We start from the raw sequence: 20,653 nt of genomic DNA, 5'->3' as shown, positions 1-20,653 counted from the left end.
CACATGGGGCAGCTCCACAATCTCACCCCCGTCGTAGCTTGATTTTTAGGTGTGTGCCTAGCTCCAAAACTAGGCCTTATTTTTGGGGTAGGGTTGTTGTTGTTGTTATTAATTTTGAGGGATAATAGACAATAGTCTCTATTTTTTATTCATCCAAAACTAAATGCCAGCTGTCTCAAAGACCTACTTGCATAAACATTCAAACTAGAAATAATTTACTTCAGATAGTTTGAGAATGAAACCATACAATCCAAGGGGAGATCTAGGATCTAACACTGATTCCAAAAAACGGTTTACTTATTTATTTAATTTGTGTGTTTGTGTGTGTGTGTGTGTGTGTGTGTGTGTGCGCGCGCGTGTCTGTTTCTGTAATTTATTATTATATATTATTCATTTTTTATAATAATTGTAATTAGATAATTATTGTTCTTCATACAAGGAAAAAATAATTAGAATACCTGGCTTCTTTATGGTAATGACATTTCGCTAAAAAAATTGCCAGTGTCTTTTCCATACTAGAATCAAGCTTGTTCAATCACTTGAAATGTCTTATTTTCTTATGTCCTGATGGTGCCATTTTAGATATATTTAGGTGAAACAGAAAGAGGGAATCTTTACCCACCTGAGCATCTTGTTCAATTAGATTTTCTTTAATCTGGCCATCAGGGTCTCTGTTAGCCTAAATGAATACAAGAAAAAGATTTTATGACTGTCAATCAAGAGTATAAATAGTATTTAAAAATCAGTGGTTATTATGTCATAGTCAAATCTTTTATATCTGGATTTTCTTTCTTTTTTTCCTTCTTTCCTTCTTTCCTTCTTTCTCTTTCTTTCTTTCTTTCTTTCTTTCTTTCTTTCTTTCTTTCTTTCTTTCTTTCTTTCTCTTTCTTTCTTTCTTTCCCATATGCTTTTGAGTTTCATGTGCTCAAAGACCTGAATAAATACTATGGCAAAGTACCCTGAACTGCCAGTGCTATTAAAAATGCAGCACAACTGTAAGACCTGTACCTGTCATGGTTCCACAGATGCAATTCTCCAAAGAACCTCCAGGCGTTGTTTACCTTAAGTAGTCTTTAATCAAAAGAGCATAGCTTCGGCACCTACATGGTCAAGCTGAAATCTGGATTCCCCTCCCCTAAGCACACAGTATCAAAGCAGTTCCTCCCTCTAATTAACCACCATAAATCACATTCTCCAATTAGTTTGAATTGTAAGCTTTCCCTGCTGTTTAACACCTGGCCAAATTCTTACCATCTCTTATTTCAAAACAGCCTTGAGAGACATTCTTCCTCCTCCCTCCCCCCCTTCAGCATCAACTAATTTTAACTCTAAAGTAACACACAAGTTAAAGAAGCAAAGCTGCCTCTCCACATGTTGTCAAAGCAAGAACGTCCGATGTTAGCAGCGTTGACAAATGCAGCACAACTGCAAGACATGTACCCATAAGGACAGCAAGATGGAAGTCAACTGCTAAGCTTGTAAGCCGCCCTGAGTCTTCGGAGAAGGGCGGGATATAAATGGAATTAAAATTAAAAAAAAACAAAAAAAACTCAAGACTAGAGATAAGGAACAAAAATATCAGTGCATCCATGGTATTTCTGTAGTCATATTTTGAAAAAGAAAAAATCATCCAGTTAGGCATCCTGCAGCTCCAGAGCTGCACGTGACTTCCAAACCAACTCTACCCATTCACTTATCCTTCCTTTCTTCTTCCTCAAGAAAGCCCACTAGCTGCCTGCAGTATGTTTCCAAAGTCCAGGCTCAAAGATCCAAGGAACACAAGTTAATACAAGAGCAGGTCAATTTCTGAACCATTTATTTGATTTCAATCTTAGGAGCTTACTTGTAGAAGAACTACCAGCATTCGCTGATAGTAACCAGAAGTATCTGATGTTATATGATCTTCTAAATCAGCTTCATATTCTGCAAAAAAAAACACCACCCTTGCATTATTAAACAAAATTTATCTTATCCCTGTATAGAACATCTTGTATCAAGAAAATTGGCTAAAAGATCTAAGCCTTCTTAGCACACATGTAAGATAAGTTTCTCGGATGAGAATTATGACCACACAAACAGAGAGATCAATTAGGAGTTGGCAAGGGAGTATGATGAGGAATTAAAGGATGAAAATTCATACAAGGCAGAAACTGCTGCTGTTTCCTAACTAGTACTGATTTTTTTCCCTTGATTGCTGCTGTGCACTGAATGCTGCTGATTACAGACGTTGCCGTTCATTGTCCCTTGTACATAACAAGAGCGCTGCTTCTTGCTGACCTAGCTGAAGAAGTTACAGGGTATATATAGAGAGAAATCATCTCTTAGAAAGCAACTACATGAACAAAAAAACAGAGACAATCATTTGTCTGTTTTTTGTTCACATCCTGCACATGTACAGGTGAAACTCGAAAAATTAGAATATCGTGCAAAAGTTCATTTATTTCAGTAATGCAACTTAAAAGAGGAAACTAATATATGAGATAGACTCATTACATGCAAAGCAAGATAGTTCAAGCCGTGATTTGTCATAATTGTGATGATTATGGCATACAGCTCATGAAAACCCCAAATCCACAATCTCAGAAAATTAGAATATTGTGAAAAGGTGCAATATTCTAGGCTCAAAGTGTCCCACTCTAATCAGCTAATTAAGACATAACACCTGCAAAGGGTTCCTGAGCCTTTAAATGGTCTCTCAGTCTGGTTCAGTAGGAATCACAATCATGGGGAAGACTGCTGACCTGACAGTTGTGCAGAAAACCATCATTGACATCCTCCATAAGGAGGGAAAGCCTCAAAAGGTAATTGCAAAAGAAGTTGGATGTTCCCAAAGTGCTGTATCAAAGCACATTAATAGAAAGTTATGTGGAAGGGAAAAGTGTGGAAGAAAAAGGTGCACAAGCAGCAGGGATGACCGCAGCCTGGAGAGGATTGTCAGGAAAAGGCCATTCAAAATTGTTGGGGACTTTCACAAGGAGTGGACTGAGGCTGGAGTCAGTGCATCAAGAGCCACCACACACAGACGGATCCTGGACATGGGCTTCAAATGTCGTATTCCTCTTGTCAAGCCGCTCCTGAACAACAAATGTCAGAAGCATCTTACCTGGGCTAAAGAAAAACAGACCTGGTCTGTTGCTCAGTGCTCCAAAGTCCTCTTTTCTGATGAGAGCAACTTTTGCATCTCATTTGGAAACCAAGGACACAGAGTCTGGAGGAAGAATGGAGAGGCACACACTGCAAGATGCTTGAAGTCCAGTGTGAAGTTTCCACACAGTCTGTGTTGATTTGGGGAGCCATGTCATCTGCTGGTGTTGGTCCACTGTGCTTCATTAAGTCCAGGGTCAACACAGCCATCTACCAGGAGATTTTGGAGCACTTCATGCTTCCTTCCGCAGACGAGCTTTATGGGGATGCTGACTTCATTTTCCAGCAGGACTTGGCACCTGCCCACACTGCCAAAAGCACCAAAACCTGGTTCAATGACCGTGGGATTACTGTGCTTGATTGGCCAGCAAACTCGCCTGACCTGAACCCCATAGACAATCTATGGGGCATTGCCAAGAGAAAGATGAGAGACATGAGACCGTACAATGCAGAAGAGCTGAAGGCCACTATTGAAGCATCCTGGTCTTCCATAACACCTCAGCAGTGCCACAGGCTGATAGCTTCCATGCCACGCCGCATTGAGGCAGTAATTGCTGCAAAAGGGGCCCAAACCAAGTACTGAGTACATATGCATGCTTATACTTTTCAGAGGTCCGATGTTCTATGTACACTCCTTGTTTTATTGATTGCATGTAATATTCTAATTTTCTGAGATTGTGGATTTGGGGTTTTCATGAGCTGTACGCCATAATCATCACAATTATGACAAATCATGGCTTGAACTATCTTGCTTTGCATGTAATGAGTCTATCTCATATATTAGTTTCCCCTGAAATAAATGAACTTTTGCACGATATGCTAATTTTTTGAGTTTCAACTGTAGACTGATTACCTGGAAGACAAGTTGAAGGCAATCAGGCTAGATAAAACTGTACACAAATGTGTGCGTGTACATACACATATATACACTTTGTCTGGAATGTTGAAGAATTGAAGAAGACAGAAAAGCATAATTATATTGTCTAAAGCACTTAAGTACACAAACTAAGGTGGAGCACCCTTGACCAATTTTTATTACAGGAAAAATTAAAACAACACAATATATTCTACAGAGCATGCACATTGGAATTTTATAAAATATACACCCCACAACCACAAGTCACCTTCCTGATAAGCTTGCTTTATATTTCGGATTTCAGCAGGTGTCCGAGATGCAAGAATTTCAGTCAAGATTTGTTCATCAGTTCCTGCTCCCTGAAACCAATGTAATGAGATCATGAAATCACATTATTTTTCTTAGTATTAACAACCAAAATGACTTACAGTTCTACAATTCTGCTTTTATGCTGCAATATCAGGTCATTTTTTTACTTTATAACCAAAATGTAAAGAAATACTAGCATAACTCCAATATATTTGAAATAAACCCATAATGTTCAAGAATGCCTTTTTCTTAAGTTCAAAAATGCCTAACCGTATGATCCATAAGGGTGGGTGAAACTACATAAATAGATTCCAACTGACTCATACAGGAAATTGTGGCAAGGCTTACTGCTGAAATTTGAATTCCAGTAAGACAGTCCTTTTGTCCAACAGAATTTGCTGAGCATTTTTTTTAACTCAGAAAAGTTCAGATTGCTTCTCTTTCCTTTATAACTTGTTCTAAGGCAGGGGTGTCAAACTGCCAGCCTGCGAGCCAGTTGCATCATGCAGAGGCCGCACCCACCCCAGCTCCGGCAATGAAAACGTTGCCATATGTCACATCACGTGACATGGTGAGTTTGACACCTGTGTTCTAAGGTATTCCAAGCTTCCAGGTGTGCAGTGAGTCAGGTGCAGAGGGTACTGTGTCCCCAAGCCCATTTTTCATTTTCTTTCTATATGTATCTCTTCTGTCAACTCCTGAATTAAATAAGAGAAAAATTTAAAACTTTTGGCAGTAATAGAGTTTTCTTACTATAATTAACAAAATGTTACATAAATTAACAAATGTTTAACAAAAATAGACTTTTGTTATTACAATTAACAAACTTGTCTGCCAGGATTGCTTTTTGAACATTTGAAATTTTACTGTAATTGTCACTTTTTTTTCAGCAAATAGTAAAACTATCTTACGTTTAATGAAGGAAACTGTATATTTGATCTTGTTTGGTATTCCAGTCTATTTAAAACTTATAAAAATGTATATACATATAATATGCAAAGAGCTATATTCAGACTAGAACTATATAAAGGATTTATTCTTAAACTATGCAGATTTCTTTCTTGCAACATCTGGTCTTCCCTAAACTACTCTAATAATTACATTAATATATTTCCATCTTCCTGCATTTAGTTAATTATAACTTACTTATCTGCCAATTCATTTAGTTGCATCTTTGTTCTAGTACTCACATACATACAAGGAATTCCTGCCAAAGGAATATATTTTAGGGACCAGTTTTTCTCTGATGTGGCATGACAAGTTAGTTTTGCTCTACTATTTTCATGGATTTCATCATGGATGATGACCAATAGCAATTTATTTTCCTGCTGTGGGAATTTTGGCATGAAATACAAATGCCTACCATATATTGGAAACACTTCTGCATAGAATAAATATTTTTGGAGACTTGATAGGAAAGTTTCATAACTGGCAGCTGATACAATAATGGTTATAGAAGTGGGTACAACTAGAGTAAAGAGATCAAGTAGCTGTTTTACACAACTAACAGAAAAAAACTATATTCACATGTTCACTATCCTACTATTTCTTTAACTCACTCACTTTGGAAATAACAGGTCAGTGATATAAACCTTATCTTGGATACAAATATAACCAAGTAATAATGTAGTAACTAGAAGATACAAGTAGTCCTCAACTTACAACCATAACGGGGACCGGAAAATTCACTGTTAAGTAGTGCAGTCATTAAGTGAAATATCATATGACCATGACTTGTGACACATCCTGCTGGATTCCCCATTGATTTTTCATGTCAGAAGCCATCTGGGAAGGTCATAAAAGGCAATCCCACGACCAAGAGGATGCTGTAACAGTTTAAAGTGTGAGGACCATTGTAAGTCACTTTTTAGTGCCATCATAATTAAGAATGGTCACTAAAAATTTCAATCTTGGCTTATTTGAGAATATTTAAAGCATATAAAATGGCTGGTTTCAATAACATGGAAGAATAAAAACACTCAAGACTTAAGTGACAAAAAAAATCATATTATACTAAGCATGGTTCATTTTAACTGTGATTGATGAACCAGGGACAATGGCTGGGTTCACACACTGCACTAAGGAGAAGCAAAGGCAACATTACAGCATAGCACAATTTAGAAACTTGGGGAAAATGGCTGAACTTTCAATGCGATTTAGGGGTTCAAAACTATCAGCAATGTTGACAAGGGACCACATAAAACCCACTGGTTTTAAGTCACCCATTATAACCTTGGAAATTATTTTCAGAGCATGTACATTGGTAAAGGAGAAAATGGCCCCTCCTTCAGGTATCCAGATAACTACCATTTCTCACCCTATCAGAGACCGATAAATGCACCTGCTCTTACGAAGAGATGGATGATAGTCATGAGCTCTTCAGATGGAAACTTCCTGACAAATGTATAGTTCTAGTTCCTGTGGTTGAAAAGTAAAAACTAGTGCAATTGGATGGGCCAGGAGAAATAATCACTGGCTGCTTGTTCTAAGCTTCAAAAGTTAAAGAGTTCTAGTCACTCTGCAATCAATATTAACACTACATTTTTAATCATTAACAGAGTGACTGCCATAAAATACCTTTCCAAAGTTCCCTGCTGCTGCTTCTGTGGCTGAGAACATAAAGAAAAATCACCTGGTTTCCCATCCTACTTCTTTCTTCTCTCCAGCAGCTTATTGAAGTTATCACTTGAATCAGGTGATCAGATCTTAAGTATTAGGGTTTTTTTCCACTGACTCAGTAAGTTAAACTGTATCTATCTTCTTCCAAATATTAGCAGTAAAAATCAATATTTGGCTGCAATGCTACATAGGGATTTTTGTCGAGTGACAGTATTGGCAACGAAATTACCTACTATCACAAGGTTCCATGGAATATTTTGAGTAACATTTTTAACTCACACGCTGAATTTGAATGACAGTAGAAAACTGCCTACAAAAATATTAATTATCCACAACTTGTATATTATAGAACTATTTTGTTATGCAAGCTAAAAGGGACAGTCAAAATAATTAGGGAAGAGGAGATGGAATATTTTATGACAGGGCTGAGAAATGTCTTAAGTAGGAAAAAAGCTAAAAAAGAAGATGGCATGTTTAAAAGGTATGCAGTAATAGATGATGCAGAGAAGGCAGAAAGGAATTTTTCCTTTATCACTACATTAAAAACTGAGCTCATTGGGGAAGCAAACTGACAAGTTTGGAAATCGTAGTTACATAATAAGGCTGTGCAGTAATCTTGAGTCTGTGGGCAAAAAGGTTCCCTGTGATTGTGGAAAAAAGTGCAACTGCTTTAAAGGTTCGAGAAAGATGCTATATTTGCACCCTCTGAAGCATTGTTTGTTTTCAAAACTAAATTACACGCATATATATATTATGTTGTGATAGCTATAACTATCTTGCAAAGGGAATTCAGAATTAATCAAATAGAAGTTGTTTGCAGTTATGTGCCTTTAATAACTTGGAATGTGATTTTGTTCAGGTGTGCTTATTCATCATTTCATTCTACTTTATCTTTTTTTTTTTGCCCCAACCATCAAATAGCAACCATCCTATGAGCATCTACCCTCTTAAGAAATTGGGGAGGGCAGTGTTTCTCCTATTTGTGAATTTATTCCTCTGAATGGGGAGCATCAATTCTGCTGACTCATTCATTCTACATTTATACACTTAACATTCTTAGTCAATTCTTTATCACACACTTTAATTATTGGGATTATTCAAAATCCCAGGTCATTATGTTTTCTTTAACATCACAAGATTTAGAGCAATATGTAAATACAGTCTGTGTATCTGATCTTCCCTTCCAAAGATACTTTTTCCCATTCAATTTCTATTTGCTGTTTTATTCTTTTTTTTCCGGTGTCAGTTCTCTGGGCACTGAGCAATCCTTGTTTTTTTCCCAAAATCTTTTTCTTTCTCTTTTCAATTTCATGGGTTCTACTAATCTTATCTCTCTCTCTCCCTCTTTCTCTGTCTCTCTCTCACACACAGAGTGTCATTTTAATTCAGTAAGCAGAAGCATTCAAAATATCCTTCAAAATACCATTTGATGGGGAAAAAGAATAAAAGTTGGCTATTATCTTCAAATACAGTTTGCCTTTTTCTGTAACCATTTTGCTGATTCCTATCCTGGAGATAGATTTCCTCTTCCCCTTCTTCTTTGTATACAGTGTATTTAATTAATACAAAACACTTGTAAGGAGCTACTTAAAAATTGTCCAACAGATGCAAAGCAGCATAAACTGAAATTCAAACATAAATGTAATTTAAAAGGTGCATGGATGCCTGAAGATTATATTTTACATAGTTTTATAACATCAACACTCTTATTCAAGCCCACAGGTAATACTAAAATGTGTTGAATTGAAAGTAAATTTTATTACAATGGAAACACTATAACCAAACAGATCAATTGTCATAATTGTTAACTTCAGAATTAAAAGGAAAGATACCATCCTAGATAAAAGAACTTTTTAATTTAATGTTGTGCCATTCATTTTACCTTAATGGCATGTTTTAATGCATGAGCATCATAAATCCGTTCAGGTCTCATCAAAGAAACCACAAGTCTCTCCAGTTTGCCTGTAAGTTCAGATTTAAGGTCATCAATCAAATCCTAAACAACAGAATGAAGAATGAGTAATTAATGAGAAATGCGTATCAATGCCAGTCTTTATTGCAGTATCACTTGTCTTATTAATATTCCATATAAATGTATGGAGATATATACATACATTCACACACACACACACACACACACACACAAACACACAACACATGCATTTACACAGAAGTGAAGAGTAAGAGAAATAAACAAATAATAACCAGCCAACCAAACACATTAATCATCATGAAATATCTGTAATATGAAAAAGCACAAGTAGAGTCACCTGCTTACCCGGCCAAATAACGTTTTAAATTGTGCTGCAATTTCCTGGCGTTGTGCATTGCTTCTGCCCACTATAATCTTCAGGATTGGCTCTTCATCAGTTCCTTAAGTTATGCAAGTTAAAATAAAATAATTCACTGAAAGAACACCAATAGTTTATAAATGAATGTAAATGAATACATTATGTCCTTATATTCATATTCTTGAAATCATACTTCACTTGGAAAACTCTATTTTAATGTAAATGTAGTCCTCACTTCTTAAGTGACCACCACTGGGACTGGCAACTCAATCATTAAGCAGAGCAGTCACTAGGTGGAATATCATGATTTTACATTCCTGTAGAAGTCATAAATGCAAGGATTCTCTCAAAGCTACCTTTTCGTCACCACTGTTATTGTGAATAGTGACTGAATGAGTCAGTTGCTATACAAATAACCACACACACATATATATTCATAATTAAAAAGTGGAATGTATATGAGTTGTCACCCATGAAAATAGTTGCATCAAAAGGAGAATTCACAAAGGAAACCAGTTTATAATATCCACCCTCTTACTTTTTTCAAGCATTGTTTTCCACCAAAGTTGTGTGGATAATTGAGAATAATTATCAAGGGATATGCTTCTTTTCAAATCTACTGAGCATCTTTTTAAAAAAACGAAAAGCAAAAACTGGCAGTAGAACTTGAAGTAATTCTGACTCACACCACATAATTAGGTAGCCAATGGGATTTAAGTATGTGACACCTTTCACAACAGAAGGCATATGTATGCACCCTCATTAAAAAAAACTCTGAACAAGATTGCACAGTTAACTGGATTTGATACTAAATAAATAATAAATAATAAATAAATAAATAAATAAACAAACCTTTATTGTCAAAGTACATGTGTACATTGAGATTAGCTGAACCTCCCCCTGTGCTCTCTCCCCCCAACACACAGTGACAACAAACCCTCCATCCCACCACACTATGTGAACCAACTGCACCACACACCGGCCTCCCAAGTCAATCCTGCATAAGATTATGTCCCGTTTAAAAGCCTAACAGCCCACGGATAAAAGCTATTTTTCAGCCTGTTGGTACGGCTGGCTATATTCCTATATCTCCTACCGGATGGTAGGAGAGTAAAGAGATACCGTCCAGGGTGTGAGTCATCCCTGAGAATCTTCCTCACTCTTCCAAGGCAACGAGCCCTGGCGATGTCATCCAGTGGTGTCAGGGAACAGCCCACAATGTCTTGTGCTCACTACCCTCTGTAATACTTTCCTATCCGCGGCTGTCAGACCAGGAATCGGACGGTCTTGAGCATGTTATCTGGACTGAGTTCGATCCTGTTTCCCCTGATGATGTGGACAGGATCATGGGGAGGCTGAGCACCACCACCTGTTTGTTGGATCCGTGCCCCTCCTGGCTAGCTTATGCGGCCCGGGAGGGGACACGAGGCTGGTTCCACGCAGTAATAACTGCTTCTTTGAAGGAGGGTGTCTTCCCTGCCGCCTTGAAGGAGGCGGTGGTGAGACCCCTCCTCAAGAAGCCTGCCCTGGACCTGGCTGTTTTAAATAACTATCGTCCAGTCTCCAACCTTCGCTTTTTGGCAAAGGTTGTTGAGAGTGTGGTGGCGCATCAGCTTCCTCTGTTCCTGGAGGAAACTGATTATCTGGACCCGTACCAATCGGGTTTCAGGCCCGGATACAGCACGGAGACGGCATTGGTCGCGCTGGTGAATGATCTCTGGAGGGCTCGGGACAGGGGTTGTTCCTCTGTCCTGGTCCTATTAGATCTCTCAGCGGCTTTTGATACCATCGACCATGGTATCCTACTGCGGCGTCTCAGGGGGTTGGGAGTGGGAGGCACCGTTTTACGGTGGTTCTCCTATCTCCTGGGCCGTTCGGTCGGTGTTGACGGGAGGGCAGAGATCCGCCCTGAGGCCTCTCATTTGTGGAGTTCCTCAGGGGTCGGTTCTCTCGCCCCTCCTGTTCAACATCTATATGAAGCCGCTGGGTGAGATCATTCGTGGTTTCGGGGTGGGGTATCATCAGTACGCTGATGATACCCAACTTTTTCTTTCCACCCCGAACCAACCCAGCGATGCCCTCGCCGTGATGTCCCGGTGCCTGGAGGCGGTCCAGGTCTGGATGGGGAGAAACAGGCTTCGTCTCAATCCCGCCAAGACTCAGTGGCTGTGCATATCGGCATCTCGGGTCAACCAGACTATTCCATCTCTAACGATGGGGGGTGAGGTGTTACCCCCCGTTGATAGGGCTCGCAACTTGGGCGTCCTCCTGGATTCACGACTCAATTTTGAAGACCATATAGGAGCCGTGACCAGGGGGGCTTTTGCCCAGGTTCGCCTGGTGCGCCAGTTGCGACCCTATCTGGACCGAGATGCCCTACGCACAGTCACTCATGCGCTCGTGACCTCCCATTTAGACTACTGCAACGCTCTCTACATGGGGCTGCCCTTGAGGACCACTCGGAGGCTTCAGCTGGTGCAGAATGCGGCCGCGCGTGTTGTGATGGGGGTTTCCTGATACTCCCATGTAACACCTCTACTCCGCGAGCTGCATTGGCTTCCGGTTGCCCTCCGGGTGAGATTCAAGGTGCTGGTGATGACCTATAAAGCCCTAAATGGCTTGGGTCCGGGATATCTGAGGGAACACCTGCTGCCGGCATCAAGTTCCCTTCGTCCAGTGCGCTCCCACAGGGAGGGTCTTCTCAGGGTGCCACCGGTAAGAGTTTGCCGGCGGGTAACACCCAGGGATAGGGCCTTCTCAGTGGGGGCGCCTGCCCTTTGGAACCAGCTGCCAGTGGAGCTGAGGACTGCCCCCGACCTCCGTTCATTCCGCCGGGGCCTGAAGACCTGGCTCTTCGAGCTCTCTGGCCCAGGCTGAGGATTAATCTTATTTTAACTGGGGTTTTATTTATGTAGGGACAAATATAATTTTTTTTAAATTAGTTTTTAACTTTTGTATCTTGGTTTTTTAATCACCCTGTAAACCACCCTGAGTCCTTCGGGAAAGGGCGGTATATAAATGTAATAAAATAAATAAATAAATAAATAAGTACCAAACCACAATACCATACGAGAGGACGTTCTCTATGGTAGACCGGTAAAAGAGGGTCATTAGCTGTTGTTCTACCCTGTTCTTCCGCAAGATCCTAAGAAAGTGAAGCCTCTGTTGGGCCTTTCTAGCCACCTGGGTTGTGTTAACTTTCCAGGTCAGATCTTCACAGAGGTAGACTCCCAGAAATTTAAAGGAGGAAACTCTCTCTACACAGTCCTCCCCGATGTAAAGTGGGGCAGGTTCCTCCTTTTTTCTCCGGAAGTCTAACACCATCTCTTTCGTCTTGCCGATGTTTAGGTGCAAGTTGTTGTTACTACACCATATGGATAGTTTTTGTACCTCCGCCCTATATGCTGTCTCATCCCCACCTGTAATAAGACCCACCACAGTTGTATCATCTGCGAACTTGATTATCGCAGTGGATGGGTCAGATGATACACAATCATAAGTGTATAAAGAGTACAGGTAGGGGCTAAGCACACAGCCCTGTGGCGTGCCGGTGCAAAGCTTCAGGGGGGTGGACAAAGCAGATCCGACCCTCACTGTTTGTACCCGATCCTTAAGAAAGTCTTGAATCCAATCGCAGATAGCGGGGGAGAATTTCAAGTCAGTCAAAATTTCAAGACTAGCAAAATTTTTCATAGAAGTTCCTCCACATTTCAACACACCATTTGCCTCAATATTCAGTATATGTGGTGGAATCTCCAATTAGACTGAAGGGAGGGTTAAGAGGGGGCCGAGCTTAGAGTTCTTGCACTGCAGGAAGTGGAACAGGCCTGACTTCCCCTAGAATCCCTAAAACCTTATTTGACCATTCCCAAGGAAATGTAGTCAATTAGCAAGATTCTTGTAATATGGGTGACTAGCAATAAAGCTTCTGTTTGAGACTATCCCAAAGTAGTTCTGGATGCTTCAGCCTGACAGTATAAATCAACATTTTTAAAGAAAACATCTGTTTCCTATTCACTATCTGGCCTTCAGAATCTGTTTTGCATTAATAAAAGTTAAGATAAAGTTAAGTCAATATTTGTTTTGTATGAATAAAAGTTAATGGCTGTCTCAGTATCCTTATCTTAATTTTTCAGGAATTCCAGTTAAAAAAACCCAAACACCAAAACAATAGTTCTATTATCCTGAAGAAGATTCTACATAGTAATCTCAAAGGTGCTTTTCCCAAAAAGCAACTGGGCTTTCTTGGGTTTTTTTCTGAAAACATTTTGCTTCTCAACTAAGAAACTTCTTCAGTTCTTTGGAAAAAGAACCTTTGGGACAACTATGACCTGAATCAGGGGAGTCAAACTCAATTTCACTGAGGGCCACATCAGCATTGTGGTTGCCCTCGAGGGGGGGGCAGGTGGGTGTGACCAGGGTGGGTTTGGCCTACTGGGTCAGTGTGGCCAGCTCAACAGGACTGGGGCAGATCTGAGGATGTCCAGCAGAGGAGGATGGGACTGGGGTGCACACTGGGACATGGTCCCTCCCTTCCTTCCTCTGTTCTTTCCTTCCTCCCTCCCTCCCACCCTACATTCCTTCCTCCCTCTGTTCCTTCCTTCCTCCCTCCCTTCCTCTGTTCCTTCCTTCTTCCTCCCACCCTCCATTCCTTCCTCCCTGTTCCTTCTTTCCTCCCTCCCTTTTTCTCTCTCCCCCCACTCTTCCTACCTTCCTCCGTTCCTTCCTTCCTCTCACCCTCTGTTGCTTTTTCCCTGTTCCTTCCTCCCTCCCTCCCTTTTTCCCACCCTTCCTTCCTTCCTCCCTCCCTCCCTTCATTCCTTCCTTTACCTTCTCACTTTCCTTCCCCCGTGCTCAGGAAGGGGTGATGGGAGGGGGAGAGACTGCCAGCACTAATATCCTGCTGCCAGCCATTCCTATACCATGTGGGCAGGTGGGGGTGGTCCCGCTGAAAAGGATGTCAGAAGGAGGGAGAGCGAGGTAGGAAGTTTATTCTCTGGAGAGAGAATAAAAAGCCTTTTCGCCAACTTCTTACCTTGCTCTCCCTCCTTCTGGCTTGTCTCTCCAGAAAAGAGAAAATAAAATCTTCTTCCGCCAGTCAATCTCCTCTTCCCCTTTAAAAATCCCTCAACAAAAGCCCTGGTCCACCGCCAGCCACCATGGAGGCCACTGAAGCTCCCGACCTCTGCCAAATCCACAGAGCTTTGGCAAAGCCTCCCAGCCAACGCCGATCCCCCCAATTCCCCTCTCCGCTATACTTCCTTCCTTCCTTCTCTCCTTCTCATCTCTTTCCTTCCTCAACACTTAGGAAAGGGTGACGGGAGGGGGAGAGATTGCCAGAGCTGCCATGTTGCTACCGGTCTTGCTTCCCACATGGGGTATGTGTGTCTGTGCCGATGAAAGGGATGCCTCATGGCTGCAAGGCTGGAGGTGCTGGTGGGGGTTGGCGCTGATCTACAACCTGGTTGCATCCGTCAAAGCCAGAACGCGCTCAGCCTAAGATCCACTGGAACCAGCAAGGAGCTGCCTCGCCACTTCTGCCGTCCCCCCAGATGTGCTCACAGGAGACGGCCAGCGCCGGCATTCTGGGAGAAGTCAGCCTCCGGGATAAGACAGCCAGCAGGGATGGTGGACTCCGCTTGTGTGCATACCCAGGGAGCAGGGCGGGGCTTCCCCGTGGATTTAATGCTGAGCGTGTTCTGGCTTTGATGGACGCAACCAGGTTGTAGATCAGCACTTGGTTGGCCTGAGCCAGGCCAGGCCGAAATGCGGCGGTCCAGTCCTTTACTCTTTCCAGAGCAGGTACCCAGGCCAGATGGAACCACATATCGGGCTGCATCCGGCCCGTAGGCCTTGTGTTTGACATGTCTGACCTGAATGATTAAGAATCTCAACAGATATTCTACTTATTTAAATAAGTACAGATTAATAGTTACATTTTTACTGGGACTTTGGTCAGAACCAACCTGGGTAGTATATCTAGGAGCTCTGTGACACGAGGTTAGAATGCAGTGATGAAGGCTCTGCCTACAGCCTGGCATTCGATCAAAGTTTAGGCACCATTTAATAATTCAGAGAAACTAGAACATGACCTGGCAATGCTTTAATTTGGATTCTTATACTATATAAGGGTTTCGTTTCAATAGCCTAAATGGTCCTTTCCCATTCTAATGAATGTTTTTTTTATTATGTCACCCTGACCAGCTCAAGGTTGACTCAACCTTTCATCCTTCTGAGGTTAACAAAATGAAGGCCCAGATGGTTGGGGGCAATTGCTAACTCTATAAACCGCTTAGAAAGGGCTGTAAAGCACTATGAGGAAGTAGATAAGTCTAAGTGCTATTGCTCTTAAATTCCACTTATGCAAATGCTAATAAAAAAATGCCAAGCCAAAGCATAAAGAGAACTTGGTGATCACACTGATACATTTCTGATTCCACCAGTAGAACATTGTAAGGTCTATTTTCAATTTTATCTCATATGCAATCAGAATCCCTTGAACTTTATTTTAGCCTATCTGTCTAATGTTTACACTGAAGAAGGAAGCCAACTCTATTTCTGAACATTCCTTGAACAAATTAGTTCCTGATCCAGATTATTAGGAAGCCTACAAAATGAAGAGTCGCTGCTACTGAAATTTCAGTCCAAATGCATGGCAGACAGGAAGGAGAGGGATGATTACAGAGAGTTCATCTTCACACAATTGTAACTGTATGTAATCGGGTGTTATTTTGCTTCTGCTTACCCAATCCTTTCATTGCCTTGCGAAGAGCTTCAGCATCAGCTCTGGCATCAAATCCAGGGAAATCTTTTACAGTACCTCTTGTATACTAGAAGGAAAATAAAATTATGTTCATGCAGCATCCTTTTAGTAACATTATAAAACTGATAATCAAGAAGCATGAGTTATAAAATCTAAATGTTGATCCCCTAGAAAAGATAATCTGCTGTATATCTAACAGTAATTAATCCATATGATCTGGCACAATTTGCAAATTCATGGCAGGATTAAAATACTGAGTGCAAAGCTTTCTTATATGGTAAAAGCTTGAACTCAAATATTACAAATCAGATCTGGAGCAAAGATCGTAGAATTTAGAGGTTTAGGAATCTGATCTCTAACAATCCCTTAGGAAGGCATTTGTTGTCTCTGTGTGTAATAAAATGATGTGCAGTTGTATATGTGTTTAGGCACTGTTACAGACAAGAAGAAAGAACATTTCCACGGTTTACTGATAAAAAGTGTTAAAAGTTAAAAATAATTTTCTTATTAAAAATAATTTAATAAGAAACTAGTTTAACAATAGCTTCTTGGCAGCTCATTCACAGCACAATTATATTAAAAATAATTCATATTCTGTGATTTATATAGGAGCTATATGGAAATCAGTTGTAAAGAGCTTACACCCTGAAAAAACTTAAATCAGCTAATATAATTCTGATATATAATTTACAGTCTGTCTAAGCTGTATATAACCAGTCAGTTGATAATTCTGACAAATAGTTCCAACAATTCTAAAGAGTGTTAGATTGGAGAAAATGTTTTGATGAGTGACATAATTAACTATTAACATACAAGAATCATGAAATAACAACATATTCTTAGACCTTCATTTTCTCAGTTGTTCACCTGAATCAGTGATAAACAACCCACAATATTCCAAATGCTGAACTTAAATTCCCAGTAGTCCCATTAAGCATGCCCAAGTGTTGCTGGGACAACATGTCCCACAACATGTTTAGTAGAACAGGATTCTTGCCTTAGTCTTAATTATTCTAGATCTCATCTTGTTACAGGAAAGTGGTAGCATGAAACTTCAATATTTCAGTCTAAGGGAACATTTTCAATATCAGTACATTTCACTGTAGAGGACCAACTACTTCCTTATTCTTAATTTCTTAGAAACTAGCTATGTTCTTTATTTCCAGGAAGGAAACTCAGATATTGTTTGTTCAATTATCAAACAAATATTAAGTCCAGAATATTGTTAAAAATTAGCAAAAGGGACTGGCATACAAAGCCACCAAAACTTGAGTGAAAAGAAAATGTATAACTACCATGTGAATATTAGTCATTTGTAATTTGGCAACAGATATATGTCTTTTGAATCCTGAAATGAATCATGATCTCCTAATGGGACAGCTATCCTGACAAACAAAAATAACCATGCTGATAGTTTTTATATTCTCTGGCAAGTGGAAAGAATGGCTAGCCTTCCTCCCTTTGAGGCTGAAGAGGTACAGTATGAAGGAAGATTCATTCCAGCAGTTAGCCAGCAGTTCTTACTCTCTCTCCAGCTCTTAAAATTCAGAGAATGCTGACAGCTGCTTGGTTGAAAACATGGAAGCTCCCAAGCGACCTCCTTTGCTAATCAGTTAACTGCCAAGCATTTCATAAGAAAGGCACGTATTATTTATTTGGCCGATCAGACACTAGGAATGCCTTCTTTCTAATTCACTATAATGTGCAAGCCAGATTAACTTTGACTGCCTATTTACTGGAAAGGCTGCCAAGAGACCTACTTTTCTGATGGTGATAGGAAAACTATGAAAACAATGCTTCTTCTAATTAACAAGGCCAACCAATAACCCAAGGAAATTAGCTGCTATGGGCAATTTATGCAGTTATAATTATGAATGAAAGCAAAAATGTATATAATCTGAGTGCATATTCAAGATGGAAAAGAAAAAATGGAATCTGATCTTTCAACATGAAACAATTGGTTTATGTATGTCTCCTTTTATTTTCATCCCTACACTTTATTGAAATACAAGTGCTCACAAATTCCAACAGGTATCACAGAGGAAACAATGTAATCACTGAAAACTACATGCAGCATTTTGCAATAGATTTTCACACATACATGGAAATGCAAATAATTCCATGCAAAGAACTATCTGAGACCCTAATCTTGCAAGTTAACAACATAGCTAGGATTTTGTTGTGTAAATACAAAAGGGGATCAGTTTGGTTGAATGATTAAGGTGCTGATCTAGAAATGAGGAAATTGAGTTTTAGTCCTGCTTAGGCACGAAAGCCAGCTAGGGTACTTTGGGCCAGTCACTCTGTAAGCCCAACTCACTTCACTGGGTTGTTGTTACGTGGAACCTAGGAAGAAGGTATATTATCTATGTTCACTGCCTTGAATTACTTATAAATAAAGGCAGAATAAAAACAATCTAAAAATATATATACTAAAGAAAAGAAACAATGGAATTAATTATGTAGTTAACTTTTAGACATTTGCAAGAGAAAAACCCAGTTTTTCAGGGACTGGGGTTTCTTCTGACTGAATGTCGGCCACCATACCTAAGTTTCTATTAACCAGCCACCAATACAATGAATACTACTTGAAGCTGCAGGAAGAGATTTTGGATCAAAATATTTGTGAATGCTCAGGGAATGGGGAGCAAGGGGAAGCGCATGGAAGAAATGATAAGCCAAAACTCTCATCTCCAAACTAGAGCCCCCCCCAACTGCATTCTACAATTTCTACCACCTATATGGTCAGCATGACTGCTGATCCTTGCTGTAGATAATAGCTAACAAAATGAAAGCATTTGGAAGATAATGCTGGCCAAGAGCCAAAGAAAACAATGCTGGTCATTGGGAAATGCAAAGCAAACAAAAAACTAAATTAGGGTCAAATCAAACAGTCATTTACTAATGTTTGCTTTACTTTTAAATGAAAGTTCATTGTTGTAAAACAAAGTTAAGGCAGGTGAAGTATATACTGTAACTTGTTTTCCTTCCTTTATTCCAATGTTATTTGGAACTTTTTTTTCAATCATGTAGTGTATCCATAAATTTAACTCCATAAATCAACAAATTATAATCTGACATCTTTGACCAAATGTCGCTTCAAGAGACATTCAACTCCTGACAACAAATTCTAATGTTTAATATTATATATATATATATATATATATATATATATATATATATATATATATATATATATATATATATATATATATATATATATATATATATATATATATATATATATATATATATATATATATATATATGTTTAATATTATACACACACACACATATTACATGTACGAGGGCAGAATAATTATTATTTGTACTTTATTTAACTGCATTTCAAAACTCTCTCATGTTCTGGACTTAACTGTTTTTATCTTATCCTTTGCATGCTTCTCAAAAGCCAATTGCATCCCATGGCCCAGGAAAAAAGCTACAAAACATTTTGAACCAGACAACACTTTTACTCATTTAGTACATCAGCCACAAATGTAAGTTATTATATTTAGTGTAACTTAGCAATTTTATTTGGGAATTGCATATATTGCCACAGATAATTCTGTGGAAATATCGCTTTCATTGTATTTTTTCTCCATTAGTGTTCAAATTAGATTCTAAAATTATTGTTATCTCTTCTATTTATTATAAATATTTAATCTTGGGAGAACCTAATACTACCAGCTTCAAACGTTTACATTCAGGCATACCACATTTTCTACAATTATGACCAATATTTTGGTTATTTTCCATTTAACCAGAAATAGCATTAGAACAATTCAGGACCAGCTTGGACAAATTGGTAGAGACCAAGGACTACATTTAACTTTTGGGGCGAGTGACTGAGGACCACAAAAAAGATGGATTATAGCACATATAATATAAGGTTACGTTTGAGTACATTACTTAGTCTTAATTACAGCACAGCTATTTTGGATCATATATTTTTCTTCACTCGAAGGTCAGGAGACTGTACAGCTCAATTTAGACATGTTTCCAACAGGTTCGAAGCAGACTGCTGAAGATGCACAAAGCCCTGAGCGTAGCCTGACCACACCAATTTAAAGTGCTATGTCAAAAGCAGCATGTTCTTGCTTTCCTAGTCTATGTATTTTGAGAATCATCTAAGATTATACATTTATTGCTAAAACCAGAATATTTATATCTCCTTTGTAGGTTTTTTTTTTTGAAACGACATAAACAATTTCCTATTTGCAGCTACTATGGAAACAATACTGTTAGAAAGGCAAGTGAAGGGTAAGAAAACTCCAGTTACAAGTTAGCAGGTAAATAATGTAGAAGGGAAGTTATTCTAGATATCAGGAAGTGGCACTACAATGTAACACAAGACTAAGCATATATAAGATTATCTTAACTGCAGTTAAGACTGAAAGATTACATTACCAGCATACCCATTTCTCATACCCCCCCATTTTATTTTTGATGGATTTCTTTGAATATCGCATCTCCAAAATAAACATGATGAGTAGGAGATGCATGGAGACCCCCCAGTTGATGTTCTGTTCATTTCTTTGGGAACTTTTTTAGGACAATTGGATGAGAAAAAGAAGCCTTTTCCGTTTGTCTCAGAAATCTCACTCTATTTCCTAGAAATCAGCATAGAGTTAGAAGAAAAACAGAGAGGAAAAAACTGTCCTCCTATAT

General features: G+C 39.3%; 1 protein-coding gene across 2 annotated transcripts in view; it reads right to left on the bottom strand.

Annotated features, from left to right (window-relative positions):
* The window catches only part of ANXA5 (annexin A5), a 28,980-nt gene that overhangs the window by 6,934 nt on the left and 1,393 nt on the right, over positions 1-20,653 (bottom strand). For both annotated transcript variants that reach the window (XM_081332349.1, XM_081332350.1), the window contains exons 3-8: positions 15,965-16,049; positions 9,207-9,301; positions 8,811-8,924; positions 4,269-4,359; positions 1,844-1,923; positions 623-679 (exon numbers count right to left, since the gene is read on the bottom strand). In XM_081332349.1, coding sequence (XP_081188475.1) covers positions 623-679; positions 1,844-1,923; positions 4,269-4,359; positions 8,811-8,924; positions 9,207-9,301; positions 15,965-16,049 — 522 coding nt within the window. The remainder of the gene's footprint in view (positions 1-622; positions 680-1,843; positions 1,924-4,268; positions 4,360-8,810; positions 8,925-9,206; positions 9,302-15,964; positions 16,050-20,653) is intronic.

The sequence above is a fragment of the Vipera berus genome (genome assembly GCF_964194415.1).
Source record: "Vipera berus genome assembly, chromosome: 7".
NCBI lineage: Eukaryota > Metazoa > Chordata > Lepidosauria > Squamata > Viperidae > Vipera > Vipera berus.
The sequence above is the reverse complement of the archived record's forward strand: the minus strand, read 5'-3'. Positions and strand labels throughout refer to the sequence as shown.